The sequence below is a fragment of the Diaporthe citri genome (genome assembly GCF_014595645.1).
Source record: "Diaporthe citri strain NFHF-8-4 chromosome Unknown scaffold_1, whole genome shotgun sequence".
NCBI lineage: Eukaryota > Fungi > Ascomycota > Sordariomycetes > Diaporthales > Diaporthaceae > Diaporthe > Diaporthe citri.
This window is the reverse complement of record NW_025064846.1, coordinates 4,355,165-4,370,665: the sequence shown is the minus strand read 5'-3', so window position 1 is coordinate 4,370,665 and position 15,501 is coordinate 4,355,165. Positions and strand designations below refer to the sequence as shown.

Genomic DNA, 15,501 nt, shown 5'->3' with positions numbered 1-15,501 from the left:
AGCAATCCGTTGATGTATCTGCACTGATCTGCCACACTTGCCTTTTCATTCTAAATTACCCTTGATTTTACTTCGTGTCTTTATTCAGGTCATTTATGAATATCCAATGCTTGTTGACTCATCACCTGGCAAGTGGGCGTGATGGTATCGATCAAGTGAGCAAAGCAGTTCCAAAGACTCAACTTGACAGCTTGTAGCTGCCGTCTCCAGATGTCTTCCCTTGGAAACCAATAAAGCGAAGCAGTCTGCCAGCCCATAGTTAGAAATGCCTTCAAGGTCGAAAGTATTTGCGTCTCAGCTCAACTAAGGGGAGACCGCATGCACATACGCACGGCACATAGGTTGCTTCTGCCTTGTAGATAACGAACTAAGATCTTCCTCAACCATAGCCATCAAGTGTGGCATGAGATGCAGAGAACCCTCATAAACTCAGATGTGTTGTGTCAATGTCCCTCCTACCTAGGTACCGAGGATACAGGATATCTACCGCTGGGGCAGCCTCCCCAGGCCTCCATTGGCCCATAGTGACATTTTCGTTTTGAGCCAGCTGGCAGGAGTAGGTCACAGATTCACGTCAGACTCCGAAATGCCGCACTTTCTACCACTGGTTTGCATCGTGACCAATCTGTGGGCCAAACCCTCGCTACCCGACAACCTCGAAATATGTAACAAGCTGGCTCCGCATCCGGTGTATCTAGGGCAATAGCATTCAATTACTTACGATATGATATCTTCTAGTCGTCTTCCTCGTTGGCAACGCCCCGTGGCTAACCATTGACTGGCCAGTAACATTGCCCGCTTCCAGGGAGGCCGTGGAGTGATATCCTCCCTGCGATCCTGACAGTGGATCCGCATGCAGCCTAAAACGGATCTAGATCTATGGATGAGCTGGCAGTCTGGCCTGGCCATACCCACTTGTGCTAATGAATCGCTCCTAAGCTGGGCCGCCATCTCTTGTCCCCATCGCCATTCCCCTCAACCGGAAGACAAAGAGGTCGCGGAAACTTCCACGATCATCCAGACCGGTGGCCTGCTCAGATATACCCGGAACGATGGGTTGCAGTTGCCAAGCCTCCCTCGTAGCCAGCTTGAACCACGTTGGTGCTGAGTAAGGAGGCACAGCGGTGCTACCCCAGGCCGTATATAAGCCGCATCCTTCCGTGATATGTTCGTTTGACTGGAGATCCACGTGCGTCTAATCTCCCCAATCACTCGACCTGCGTTAAGGACCTTGGCGCCACGACTGCCAAACCAACCATGAGCTCACCCACCACCGGACATATCAGCACCAACGACGGTGTTCGTCTCGCCTACACGCAGACTGGTCCAGCGTCAGGTGACAACCTATTATTCATTCCTGGCTGGAGGCAGACTGCGGCTCAGTGGCACAAGCAAGTGTCCCACTTCCAGACCTCATACCGGGTTACGACATTTGACTACCGTGGACATGGCGACTCAGATAAGCCTGCATCAGGCCATCGCATCTACCGCTATGCGGCAGACCTGCTAGATTTCCTGACGCAACTCAAGCTGCGCCAGGTGCACATAGTAGGACACTCGATGGGCTGCTCCATAATTTGGGCCTTCTTTGATATCTATCCAACTCAGGCCCAGGACTTGCTCGCCGGCATCGTGCTCATCGACCAGTCACCCTGCATGATAGCCGACCCAGCCTGGACTCAAGAGCAAGCCAAGCAGCTTGCGGCCATCTTCTCGCCCAGCACGGCCTTCGAGCTGGGGAAGAACATCGCGCCGGCCACGGCGGGCCTGGTCAAGGGCATGTTCACGGCAGGCGCGGACGCCAAGGATGTCGAGTTCGCGCTGGAGAGGAGCAGCCTAATGAGCGACGAGGCGGCATCTGCGCTTCTGCGGGACCACGCGTCCAAGGACTGGCGGGACGTGCTGCCGCGACTTGGAATCCCCGCTCTGGTGATCGCGGCTGAGGGGAGCGTGTTCCCCGCCGAAGGGGTGAGGTGGATTAGCGAGCAGATCCCTGGCGCAAGGTTGGTCACCTTTGGGAAGGAGGAAGGTGGCAGTCATTTTATGTTCTATGAGAACCCGGATAAGTTCAACAGCGCTGTCGAAGACTTCTTGAGGCGGTCTTGAGGTGGCGGGTGGCATGTGGCCCTGCCATACTGAAGAGCGCGTTGTTGTGTGAGAAGACCGTAAACGCAAGTGTATCCAATGTTTGACTGGTGTCTCGTGCACTGGAACCCGAGTTTTGCTGCACCACAGTAGGTGGGTTATGGGAAGCAGACGTTCTTCATAGATGTGATGTAGATCTGGTCAGCAAATGAAGAGCAAATAATGAGGCAATTCGCAATCCTCAGTCGGTTGCCTGTTCGAGATACCACAGCTCCGGATGGAACTCCAGACGGTCATATTCGCAGGAACAGACTTGAGACCCAATATCAGGCCATAGGAGCGACTTCTTGTTGACTACGTTGTATTGAAAGGTAGTAAGGGGTTGCCAGATGTCCAGGCTTCCCTGGGTGGACGGAACCGGAAGAGAAAGACGAGGCGTGACGGGTCCCTTGAGCTCCAAATTAGCTGTGGATACGACGTGTACCTACAGATGTGAACATGGTAGCCCTAGGACACATCGCCAGTTATGATACGCGTTTGCAGCATGTGAAGCAAATGATGATGCTCAGGCCAGGGAAGAACAAGACACTTGTGATGAGGGTCTTGAGGCCTGACCCGTCCAAAGTCGGAAACACGACTGCATCTCGCGCACCAAATCGGTTTGTGATGAGTAGGGTCCATACAGAAGATGTTGCGTGCGTGGGGCCATGTAGGATGCGTAGAGGAGGTTTTGACTTGGGATGACGACCACGAGCATTGCTGACTCAGGCCCGTGGTACGTGTACTGTTGTGATGACTGGTGTAACGGAGGTGTGCTGTTAGCAGTGCTGAGTGCAGAGGTGTTGCTGAACGTAGGTATGGTACTGCAGTAGGTAGTCATGATGCAAGATGCTGCCGTGTGAGAGTGCGAAGGTGTGTGGTGTGTCGCTGTTGGTTCCCTGTTGGACGAAAGTGGCATTGCAGCCACAGCTGAGTGAGTGCCCAGCTACTCGGAGATAACCGTGCAGGATGCACGTCGCTTAATCAAGGAGTAATCGTCAACAAGGGCGTGTGTTGCATTCTGGCTGAAGACGTCGTGGCAGGCAAACTCATTGACTCTCATTGTCTTAGGGATACAAAAGCAGGTAATTTCGACAATTTGCAGAGGTCTGTGATGAGCGGTCATGACTTGACGTCGTCATCTACGGTTGCGGTCCAGTCATTACGGCCACTGCGTCTCGGGTCCGGTCTTTCCCGAATGTGGGCTGACTCGGCATCTGTCGACATCAAGATAGCAGCGAGACGACGAGACGCGATACGGAGCGAGTCGTGGCCCTTCGCGTTTTGCACATGTGAAAAAAAAGCTCTGCACTGCAGCGATCAATGCATGATGAAACGCTTTGACGGCTGGTGGCTATCATCTACTCGACGTGCAGCAGTCCGTCATCCACCCAGCCTGACAGCGAAGCTTGGTTGGTGGAGCGCGGTGGAGCGTGGTGGCAGAGCTGAGTCGGGAGTCAAAGAGATAGACCTGCGCAGATACTACCCAAATGGATAGAAAATTAACGGACGCATCATCCGCGCAGCTTTTCAGCACGCCTCGCGCCCACGATCTGGGAAGTTGTGCGCGAGACTGGCCCTCGGCATGAGATGCTGCATGGTGCACGCCGCATGCTACCCGTTCAATGGTCCCAGTACCGAGCAAAATCGCTGGTCCGCGGTGGGCAGTGTCGGGTTCGTGGGAGGTGAGGGAGAGGGAAGAAAGATAAGAAAAGGAGGCCGTTGTCAGTCTCAGACACGATTCCAGCATTTCCAAGCCGACGGTTGCAGGCTCAACAATGAAAAGCAGATTTGGTGGTGCCATGTCAGCCTTCTGCCCGAACCTCTTGTCGAGAATACCCGAACAAGGCCCACTCGTAGGGCTGAAGGCGACCCGTTTCAATGTCGGGAGCGTGCGGGAAGGGGCCCAGGGGAGCCCCCGCCTGCGGGCCTGGAGCGCGACCTCGCGCCGCGAGATCCACAATACCTCGTCCGTTTGTGAGTCTCGACCCTGATTGCCCATGCACGTTTCCCGCCGCCCACCTGCTCGTAAGGTTTCGCCCTATCAGCTTGCCCCCGCGTCTGGCCACTTCCCGCGTTAACAGGCTACCCGCGTATGACGGTTATCAGCACAGCCTGACCGTCCCATACCATACGACATTGTCTGCCCACCATCCCAATCGCACCACCACATCCGTATCCATTTTTGTACAACCACCCCCTAGCCAGCCCTCTCGATACCTTCATCCAGCGCCTTTCAACGCCCAGGTCACCGAAGCCCGAGCTTGGGCCACCCTGCCCTTTCCAGCCTGATCGGGGCCGCCCAGGGTGACCTTGGGCTCGGAAGGGCCCCGTCGAGCCATCGAGCCATCGAGCAGGCGAGCCGTCCCTGCTTGCGCCTCACCTGTCTATTCAAATATCAACAGAGCCCCAGCCTCAAATCTTGCCCCCGGAGAGTCTGCTATACCATACTCAGACTCTTCGTCAACCATACCACCAAGCTCTGTCGCCAAGCCGGCCTTATCGCCTCTTTACAACACAACACCACAACACCATCACAATGGACTTGCCCAATATGGCTTCCATACCCATGAACATCGATGACCTCCCCAGCGAGGTGAGCTTGCCTCTGCCCCTTCCCCTAGTCCTGCTGCAGCACAGCTAACAGGCCAACCCCAGATCCTCATGCAAATCCTCAGTCCCATGACAACCATCCAGCTCCTTCCGCTTGCCCGTGTGAACCGCCGCTTCCATGACCTGGCAATCCGCCTGATCCACACCCGCCTGACGAACGCAGCCTTCCTGCCTGAGCATGAGCTGATCCTCGAGTGCTCCCACCCCTCCGCAAAGATCTCCACACCCTACCTGCAATGTAATTACCTCGGCACAGACGGCCTCAGCGGCTACGAGGAGGAACACCAGATGAGCTTCGGCCAGTTTGGTCAACTTTACTCGCGCTTCAGGCCCGTCTTGCAAGAGGAGAACCGCAGGTCAAGGTCGAGACATCCGAGCGTGAGTGGTGGTGGCGTCGAGGGTGATGACACTGCAACGGTGAGGGTGGACCTGGACGATTGCGAGATGTTCAGCCAGCTGTGCACAGTCACAAATATGGTCAAGACGTCGTCCAGGAAAGGCTTGTTCCTTTCTCACGTCAACATCAACGAGGGCGTGGTGCGCGTTTTCAGGCGGTGGTTGCGGCAGTGCCACAAGGGCGAGCTGAAGGAGCAGGACCAGATCCTGTGGACCGACCGCAAAAAGAACGTCGGGCTGCGCTTCAAGGTTCGCGAGAACGTTGGCGCGAGAGCCGGCCCGGCAGACGAGGACGAGGATCTCCCTGTGTCATACGAATTGGAATACCAGGAGATTTTGGTCCGCACGGGCCAGCTGCTTCTCAAGGTTGAGAAGGCAGAGGACCAGGAAGTCCACAATACAGGTAAAGCAATCGTCATTGCATCCATCTAGGGGAATCAGACCTCGAGGAAGAGGTCCATGGCTGCGTCGTTTTGGCAGGACGGTCAAGGCCGAGAACAGAAACGCATTGAGTTCGGGGCAAGTCTCTTTGCGCGATGTTCACGGCACTTCACCTCCGCCGATACGCACAGACCTGTGCTGCAGTCCAGCTCAAGGAGACCGACGTCGACGACACCACAAGGATGATGCCGCCTTCGGGCCTATGGACCTGGTCCAGAGCCACAAGAACGAAGTGGACACAACATTGAATCTTATCTGAACACGATTGCTCACACTCTCTTCCAGATCTCGGTTTTGTCCGCGAAACCGGCAGCAAAGTTCCCTGCAAGGGTCAACAGATGTACTTCTGGATGCCACCCACGAACACGTACGACCGACAGCTTTGGGGCGGCTCGGCACCCTCTATCTGGGTCGGTGGTGCTTGAACAACATGCCCGAAATGTTTTCATCAAAACGACACCATCCCACGAGCGAATCGTAACGGAACCCCCCCCCCCCCCAACGTCCGCTCCCATCCTCGAGCAAACTCTTCGATCTAGGACGCCAGCCGAGAACCACGACGGACCACCCTCAGCCGTCCGAAGGCCTTGCCGCGCCAAGGAGACGAAAACCGGACATGCTCATTTTCGTCCGAAAAGGCGAAACGAAGACAGGCCAATATTCTCAGGCGAAAGCCGAGAGTTTTGATACTGAGGAGGTGGGGCCAAGATTAGATGGAGTTTACCGGGGTCCCTCACGGAATCTGCGGGCGCCATCCCGCCCCTTGCAGCAGGACGCCGAAAGCAAACTTTACTTCGGGACTGAATCTGCTGCAATGTCGCGGCTGCTCTCACACCAACCCAAACTTTCATGCGCTGGGTCACGAAACACCAGCCGAGGTGGGGTTAGTGTTCGTGAGCATTGAGTGCGGGCTCATTTGTCAAAGGTTCCAGGTGTCATACGCGTGCCGTGCCTTCACGCTACCTGCTCAACCGCGGAGGCACGTTGTCGTCCTTGCAGAGAAGCTGTCACCACACGTGTTAGGTTTGAAACGCTGCAGGATTTCAAGAGAACAATTCGCACTTTTCTTTTCTAGGGCACTTTTGGATTTAGGTGGAGGCAAATTCTGATAGATCTGGTCGCACATGCTACCTGACATATGCCAGATAGAACTGGGGCAGTGCTAGATACAACTAGAGTGCCGGTTGGCCAGTTCTGGACATACCTTTTTGGCACATAATAGACTTCTGGAAATTATCGATTCAAAACCACTATTCAAACAGAACCTCAATGTCCTGGAGCTTTCCCCAGACTACCTGACCGGGCCCAACCACATGGGACCAGTCATGGATGGCTCGCCTTCTCACCGCAGAACACAACTGTGTCCGTGTGTCTAGTCGATTTCAAAGTTAAATTTTCAAAGTTAAAGTAACATGGTCCACCCACGGAACATTTTGTGCACGGCAGAGATAGGCGGCTCAACCAAAAAGGGAAATTATTCGGTATCTCACATAGTCACAGGCAGGCCTGAGCCTTTCGCATCGATTAGCTCGAGGGCTTGAGTGTGCTGATGCAAATTACGCACGGAGATACGTACGCTCTGCCTAAACTTGCCCATAAGATCTAGCTCAAGCATTACTGGTGGCATGGCAGATGGATGTAGGGACCAGAGAATGTCTTCACTAGTATGAAGCTGTGAACATTCAGGAGTCTTTTCCAAAGTCCTCGTCTAAGAACTTTGTACGACTTTCTGATATTCGAAACAGAAAAAGAAGCGCCTGAGAACATTTTGAAAAAGCAAAAGGCCGTTGGGAACTAAAGATACGGATATTGTGGTCACGAACCTGTGGGAGTGTTGGGTCTGAGACCCGATGCCCTTCCATCCTCCTTGCTCTCATGAAATGACACCTTCTGGTGCGTGTAAAAAATGCTGAAGGGACGAAGCTGTCCCTGATGCCCTCCTATCTTCTTTGTCTCATTCTAATGACACACTCTGGTGTGTTTTATAGAATACTTCAAGAATAAAACCATCTCCAATACTCTTCTTGAAAAGCCAAAAGATAGATTTTCAACATACCAGTTTGCCCAGAGAGAAGAAGTCAGAAGGGCCTCATTTGTTTCGAGTCTTTTGATCACTGAGAAAACAGTTCACGCCTCTTTTCCGCGTCGCAGCTGTCCTCCCTGAGCAGGTAAATACATCGAGGTGGCGTTTACAAGACGAGTTCGCTTAGCCAGTGCCAAAGAGTCCGCGAGTCTTGTAATCGCTCCTCGCGTCCGAGAACCATTCATCCTCTTTCATAATCTTCAAACTATCAGGGCCATACATTGTCACGGCCAAATCTGTCTCGGCCGGGAGCGGCTTGTCCTCAGCGATGTCGTTCAGGGCCCACAGGATGTTCCCCCGCAAGCCTAACAGCCAGGGATGCACCGCGGTCACGTAGTCATGGACCGTGACATACGGACCCTGTGCGGCCTCGACCAGGAGCGGGGGGACCTCCCTGGGCAGGTCCGTCCCGCAGCACCTGAGCAGCTCGACCTCGCCGTCGCCGTCGCCGTCCTCGGCACCCCCCGGTTCGTCTGCACCCAGCCTTCCAAACACACAGTCGTCGCTGTCCGGATCTGCGTGCGGCTCATGGCCGTCCAGCCAGACGCTCGGGAATTCTTCCAGGTCGTCGACGGAGACGAGGACGGAGGAAACCTTGGGCTCGGTGAGGGGCTCCCGCGAGATGGGATGCCATACGGTCTCATCAGGATCTACCCGCTGGAAATATGGCTCACGGGTCGCGTCTGGATTTCGGTCGGCGTCCAACACGAAGACGGATGCGGCCACGGGACTTTGAAGAGTCCAGAAGAGACGGCGGGCATTGCGGGTGATCCTGGGCAAGGGCCCGGTCCCGGTCCTAGCAGCGTGGAGGAGTGTCTCGAAGGAGGGAAGGGGCTGGGGGGAGCTGGGCGAGGCTAGCATGTTTCCGTGCTGACGCTCGGCACCCTCCATAATGAAGCCCGGCGAGAGACAATTGTTCAGCTTCGTGGGCGGAGGGGAGCAGAGTTGGACACGTCGCACCGATAGTTTTACCCAGCGCGCGCAATTTACGCGGAGGAATCACATACTGCCTGGTTAGGCAGCAGCATCCTTCGGGGTTGTCTAGCCTCACCATAACGACATGGTTTGTCCAGTACGGCTCAGTACCGCCTTGGCAAAATGCATTCAGTCTTGATTCGTCTTGGTGCAAGTGACAATGTGAAGCCGCGACATTACAGCTCAGTTCAACCTGTTTCCTACGCACGGCTCCGCGTGTTTGCACATGCGTTTCTACAAACGCGCAGCATCCAATCTTGGGATGGAAAAGCTCTGGTGCTTTCTCGAATACAAAGTGTCGGTCTAAATGAGGCGCCTAGCGCCCAGCATGAATTGAGATCACGAACTCAAGTCGAACTGCAGTGCGTCCGAGCGACGACGATCGCCACGCAACATGTCTCGATGTTTCCCACTGGGCCGAAAACGAATTGCATCTGACAGCTCGCCAGTTCGTCTGGCTCGGGACGCGCACGTTCCTGGAATACTGGGGCGCACCTGACAAGCGATAGGCTGAACCCATGGCCGGAGGTATTGTTGAGGGCAGCACAGGATTTGTCCAACGTGAGCCTTTGGGTTTTCTCCTGCGACGAGCTTCCGGATCGTCTTGCATTGATGCTTGGCTGCTTCGGTCAGCTGTCGACGAACCTGGTTACGGGTTTTGATGGGCCTTGCAGGTGCACGAAGGGGGGGCATTGGTGTCGTTCCCCCCACGTATGCATTATTACCCCAATGCTATATATCTTCCAAATAGTCGGTCGCCATCACACCGCCCCTAGTAAAAAGTGCCAACGCCCTTGGTTGACCGATGCGTGCTTCCGGGGAAAACACTTGTTTGGTTAATATGTGGACGGTATATATGTCGGTTTAGGACACATTATCCAGCCGTCAAGCCGTTTTGACGTTTTCTTGCTGCATTAGGGGCGACGATCTTTGCTACTAGTGGCGGGCCTCACACCGAACTATTGGTCGCAAGAGATCTGGGCGTTTTGTGTACGCATTTTAGTGTGGTTTATGTCTAATGGTGTGTGATAGTATGATCGCCGTTACAAAGGCCAAAGCTAGAGCCCTTTCTGTGCGGTACGCATGCAGAGTAACCTCTGTGCGTGTGACGGGTCCTGCCGCACAAACACTTGTCCGATTTTGTTTATAAGGAGAAAAAGGGGGGAGCCATGAGGGGTTCCTAGTGTTTCTTCAACGCACAAGTCGCATTCATTTGTCTTGTGTGTTCCAACTTGGCATTATGATGCCCAGATATAGGCGTTGAAGAGGCGCCAGATGAATACGTGTGTCGATCACAATAGGTGTTCTGGTTGACAACTAGCTAGACTACCGTAGTGATGACTGGAGCCACCTAGGCAATGGGCAACTATTTGCGGACAAGACCAGTACTCCTCGGGTTGGCGAGGGAGTCGAAAAGGGCGACGCTTCATAGGCAAATTCCCTCCCTCGACAGGACTTCAAGTGGACCACAAGAGCCCGCCAAGGAAAGAGGAGTAGGAACTAACTTCTACAAATCCATCCCATACCTGCTAGTCTTGGCCCGAAGTCCGTCCATTGATCACTACGTGCTGATTGATAGTTTATCAAATAATGACTGTCTGGCTAGACTGGACCGTCGCTCGGCGTCCGAGCCGGAATGGCTGTGATCCAGATGCAGGTGCAGGTGCAGATACAGATGTAGATGCAGACGGAAAAGGCTGATGGGCCAATCGCGACCACGGGCGCAGCAACGAGACGGAAACAAGCTTGTTTGCCAGTGGCGTTGGCCGAAATTGCACGATGGAGCCGTTGTGCATTGCATGATAGCGGCGTTCCGTTGCAGAGTCTGAGGGTATGCAAATTGTTCGGATGGTGCGGTGCTAACGGTCCGAGTGTCACAGGTCCGGTGTCGTGAGCGGTCGAGGTGTTCGGACGACGAGAACGGCTGACGTGCTTGGCCCGGACGCCAACAGAGCTTGGTCCCGCACCTCCACACCCCTGGCCACAGCCACTCATCTCGCGAGGGGGGACGAGGCAATTCAGCCTGATCACGGGTCTGCTCCTGCAGGCCCTGGGTGATGGAGATTCCGGGCGGAATGTAAAAGAGAGACCGGCAAGACTGGGCCGAAGAAGCGTGCCTGGAGATCTGCGACCAGCATCTGGCTGCCAAGTGATGGCCATGTGCAGGGAGCGAGACCGGACCTGGCTCTACTGGGAGGGCCTGGCCCATGAGCACGGGAGTTTCGGCCTTACCAAGCCGTGCTGTACCTAGGCAGGTCAGGTAATGCCATTGTTCCTCGGTGAGGGTAAGAGCGAGAGCAGCGAGCATCGTCACCACATGTGGTTTGCTTCATTCTTACCGGCGTACGGCTTCACAGCGTGCATGTGGTGAGCTGGAGAAGCCGAGGGGAAAAATAAGAGTAAATCAAGAGAGGGGGAGGCAAAGAAAGACACACAGATGACGGCAGTCGCGAGATTGGCTCATGATGTCTTTTTTTTTTTTCTTTCCTTCCTCTTTTCTCATTTTAATAAGCTTTGCGCGGTTGTTTGCACCAGTCTCTGTCTGTCGGTGGCAGGTCTTGGCACAGAGTCAAGAACAGAGCAAGAGTCAAGACGAGAGATACTCCACTGCGGAGGGTGACCCCCCCCCTCCCAAACTGCCCACTCGGAGGATTCCTGCCACCTCGGGCGCCTTACCGAGGAGCTTTGATCCCTGGCACGCTCGGCATGTCAGCCCCACATGAAGCTCTGGGCCCTGTGTCAGAGGCAGCGGACGCTGTCACAGAAACCCTGCCCGTCTTCGTCTTGATCTTGCCGATCTGCCCTTTTGCCCTCCCAACGTGACCATCAATGACCGATCGTCGACGACATGGGACACTCGGCATCGTCTGCACGCCTTGGCTGCTGGCCACGGTGAGGGTCGATGTCCATCCCATGTCCCCTTTTACCCTCAATTGATTTGCACATCAATTGATGGACTACACTGCAGTGCACCCAGCAGCAGCAGCAAGCCACAGTCACTCACTGGTCGCCCGGCCGGCCGTTGATCGCCCCTCACCGCGACGACGGTCCCACGTCAAGCTTGTTTCAGCCGCATGCGAGGCCCGAGCTCTGTCACCTGCAAGACACGCCCGTGGCACTAACGCCAAGAGCAGGGCTAGATGGCTAGATGGGGTCATCTCGACCGAGAACTGGGCTGGCGCAGGCTGTCGGTCTGTCTGACAGGCAGGGCTCGACTTCGTGATGTGCTGCTAGTGCGCCGGTGTGCCTGCCCATGAGTCGGGGAACAAGGGGTTCAGGAGGCAGGGGACAACCAGGGTGAGGCACACACCAGTGTCCACCAGCGATCCGACGTCAACCCTTCCACTCCTACCCTCGCCCACCCTCGCCCACCCCTCGTGTCCACACACACACACACACACACATGCAGTTCTCGAGGCAGCGAGTGACAGGCAGAATGTCTCACCGGACTGACAGACTGACAGAATGACAAGAACTGCTCCACTCGTGTTTCTGAAGACGTCACTCCGCCCGTTCCGCGGCCACACAACCATCCATCCTGCCCCGAGCTCCGCTACCCTCCCGGCGCAGAGGGACCGCCTCCACCAGCTCGACTGCCACGTTCCGTGTGCGACAAGGTCGCGATTCAGCATCGCTTCGTCCCTCGCTTCGCTCGCTTACGGTGAGGTCCAGCTTCCCCAGGCCCACACATGGCCCCTCCTCCCATGTGTCTGTCTGCTGCCCTGGTGGGCATCTGGCCGCAAGTCTCATCTCATCTCGTCCCATCTCCTTCAGCCTATCTGTCCCGCTGCCTCGAGGGCACGGCCTTAAGCCTACATGAACTATTCAAACCAAACCAATGCAATGCACATTGTTGGAGAAAGAGGAAAACCGACCAGGGTGAGGTCGGACGACGCCGTTCCTGCATGCCTCTTCCGCCAGACCCGCAATAATTCTATAACACCAGCGCCTTGACCACCATGACCATCCGAGCTCCCATCCGCGCCCGTTGCGTCAATGCCCGTTTCACTCTAGGCCATTCTGCCTGAGAGGTCGGCCGTGTTCCAACACGAAATACTTACTCTGCTGCCTTCCGGTGTCACCCAGCCGAAGCCACTGTTGCTTCGTTGCTACCCTTTACTTTCTTGCACCCCATGCCTACTTCCTTGGGTCCCACTCCTTCACCCTGATCCGTTGACCGGGCCGTCGACGTGATTGCTGCTGGCGGCACTTTCTCTTATTTAATTTTGTAATCTCGAGATACCCACAGAGCGTTGCCGTTCTCGCCATCAACCACCATGGCTCATGATGGGGACGACCTGCGGGACCTGTCGTACCTGGCCAACGCCGACGTGAAGCTGGGCCTGGCCGAGCGGGACAGCATAGCACCGAAGCAGAAACCAGACGCGAGAGGGTCATCAGCAGAATCTTTCGCCGAGTCCGCAGTATTACCCCGGGAATCAGCCTATGGACCTCCACCGCCGGTGCCGGCAAAGGACAGTATTTATGTCAAGCGAAAAGTCGAGAACACCGAGGGGGAGAGAGCCAGCCCCGGAGCGAGTCGAGGGAAGCTGGACGTGAAGACGAAAGACGACAACCAACAAGAGAACGGGGACAGCAGTGAGCTGGCGAGATGGACTTCAGCAACGTCCGCGGCCATAACAATAGGGATTACTGCTTCAACACTGAATATATTCCCAACAACGAAACCGAAAGAGACAATAAAGGACACAATGTCAACACCCCACCCTCTGGGCATGTCGCCGCCGGACTTGACCACACCGATTCCAGAACAAGTTTCAATACCAGTGCCAACGAGACCGGCAAGGCCGTCCTCATCACGTCTGTCCTCGTTAACGAGAGATGGGCCGCTTACGACCGACAGGGTGGTTATTGTCGACTCAAGCAGGCCGCCTACCTCGAGGTCGCAGCGGTCCCAACTCAAGACCTCATACACCACGTACAGTACCTCGACCACAGGAAAGGGCGGTCGTATAAAGTATGGACGGGGCAAATATGCCACTACTGAGTTGATCCCACAGCCCAGTGACGACCCTGAGGACCCTCTGGTAAGCCACCCAATCTGCCCAACATCATACTCATGACTAACACCGTACAGAGCTGGTCAAGTCTCAAGAAGGAGCTCAACTTGTACGCTCTGCTGACCACTGTCGCCATTTGCAATGCTATGAAAACGGCATTGATTAGCGTGAATGAGGATTTGGCCCGACGGTATTCAGTCTCCTACACAGCTGTGGCAGCCCTCACAGGCGTGCCGCTCATGCTCTCGGCCATCGCGGGACTGGCGAGCTCCGCTGCCGCCAGGATTTGGGGCAGGAGACCGGTATTCCTGGCTTCAATGATTTTACTTTTCATCGGGCTGGTATGGAACACCAGGGTGACGACAAGTTACGGACAATTCATGGCGGCTAGGATTTTTCAGGGGTTCGCATGGGGTGCCTTCGATACTTTGGTGGTTGGGTCCATCATCGACACCTACTTCGTAAGACCTCCCGACAGCCTTGCTTCTCATCGCTTCTAACAAAACGGACACAGGAACACGAACGCTCCACTAAACTAGCCACTCACCGTATCGTCTCTGTTGCAACGCTCTGGGGCCCACCTCTGATTGGAGGAGTCACCTCCCAGAACCAAGCTGGCTTCAGCCTGCAGTTCGAGATTCTTGCAGTCTTCCAGATCGTCTCTATCCCCTTGCTCGTCCTAGCCGCCCCCGAGACCATGTTTGACCGCACGAATTCTATGCTTAAGACGCCTACGACGGGGTGGTCCACCGGCGCAGCGAGCAAGTTCCCTCCATGGGCGAGGAGGAGATTCACCAAATCGACCGCCATCAACTACATCAAGACCGTCGCCAGGCCAATCTCCTATCGCGGACCCTCAGAGGGCGTCATCAGCAAGGACGTTCTCCTCCAGGCTCCGCGGGCCATGCTCGCGCCCACCACCGTCCTCGCCTTCCTGGCCTCTTTCCTGCCCTATTCCCTTCTCTGGGGCTTCTCCGCCTCCCTCTCGGGCCTATTTGCGCCCGCGCCCGCGTCGCTCTCCCCAGCGACCATCGGGCCCCTCCTCACGTTTCCCCTCGTCCTCTCCACTACTGCCGTCGCGGTCTTCGCGCTCTGGCCCTCGTGGTCCCAGACGATGACGGCCTTCAAGACCCGCTCGACACACGTCTATCTCTCGGCGGCGGCTCTGTGTTGTCCTTCATCGGGGTTCTGGGCTTCGGCCTTTACGTTTCTAATACTAATGCTTCTTCCCTGCGCTTCTCGGCCGTGAGCTTCCTCCTGGGCCTCCTCGCCGCCGGGGCCTATATCCTCGACGCGCCGGCCAAGCCCCTCCTCAAGCGTTCCGCCCAGTTCACCTCCCCGAACCTGGCCATCTCGCTGTGCAGCATCTCCGACATGGACGTCGGCCTGGCCGTCTGGCGGGCGCTGTCCGCCGGAATCTTCGCGATGGCGATCCCCTCCGCCGTCGTGGGTCCTGCCTCCTCCGCCGGGCTCAAGGGCACTGGTATCGGCGTCTCCGTGGTGCAGGTTCTGGTGGCGGCCGGCCTGGCTGCCGTCTGGTGGATGTGGGAGGAGAACATCCGCAAGCTGGACGGGAGGACGATGGGCTGCAGGGTTGACCTGACCTTTCTGAACAGCCGGGCCAGCCTTCAGGGCAGCTTTTTCGAGACGGAGGATTGAGTCCATCTCTCTTTCACTTCATTCGCTCGTTTATTATAGTTATACATTTGGTGGGCATACTGGCAATTCATGATACCAAGCACTACATATATGTCTCTGTGGGTTCTAGGATAGCGATCTCTGAATACACAATACTGAATAGTATATAATCACCTTTCCAAGCTCTATCCCAAACATCTGTAACGTGAC

At 55.6% G+C, this 15,501-nt stretch overlaps 4 protein-coding genes across 4 annotated transcripts; 3 read left to right on the top strand and 1 right to left on the bottom strand.

The window, feature by feature from the left end:
- Positions 1-1,257: 1,257 nt before the first annotated feature.
- INS49_001202 (uncharacterized protein) lies at positions 1,258-2,106 on the top strand (the record flags this gene model as incomplete). Its single annotated transcript, XM_043162034.1, has 1 exon — positions 1,258-2,106. One exon carries the CDS (start codon positions 1,258-1,260, stop codon positions 2,104-2,106), a length of 849 nt encoding a protein of 282 aa, XP_043030540.1.
- A 2,557-nt stretch (positions 2,107-4,663) lies between these two features.
- On the top strand, positions 4,664-5,833 carry INS49_001201 (uncharacterized protein; the record flags this gene model as incomplete). The annotated part of the gene is made up of 3 exons (XM_043162033.1): positions 4,664-4,720; positions 4,783-5,536; positions 5,724-5,833. 3 exons carry the CDS (start codon positions 4,664-4,666, stop codon positions 5,831-5,833), a joined length of 921 nt encoding a protein of 306 aa, XP_043030539.1.
- A 1,947-nt stretch (positions 5,834-7,780) lies between these two features.
- INS49_001200 (uncharacterized protein) lies at positions 7,781-8,518 on the bottom strand (the record flags this gene model as incomplete). The annotated part of the gene is made up of 1 exon (XM_043162032.1): positions 7,781-8,518. One exon carries the CDS (start codon positions 8,516-8,518, stop codon positions 7,781-7,783), a length of 738 nt encoding a protein of 245 aa, XP_043030538.1.
- Positions 8,519-12,909: 4,391 nt separating this feature from the next.
- On the top strand, positions 12,910-15,312 carry INS49_001199 (uncharacterized protein; the record flags this gene model as incomplete). The annotated part of the gene is made up of 4 exons (XM_043162031.1): positions 12,910-13,680; positions 13,731-14,114; positions 14,168-14,820; positions 14,904-15,312. 4 exons carry the CDS (start codon positions 12,910-12,912, stop codon positions 15,310-15,312), a joined length of 2,217 nt encoding a protein of 738 aa, XP_043030537.1.
- Between the last annotated feature and the right edge of the window lie 189 nt (positions 15,313-15,501).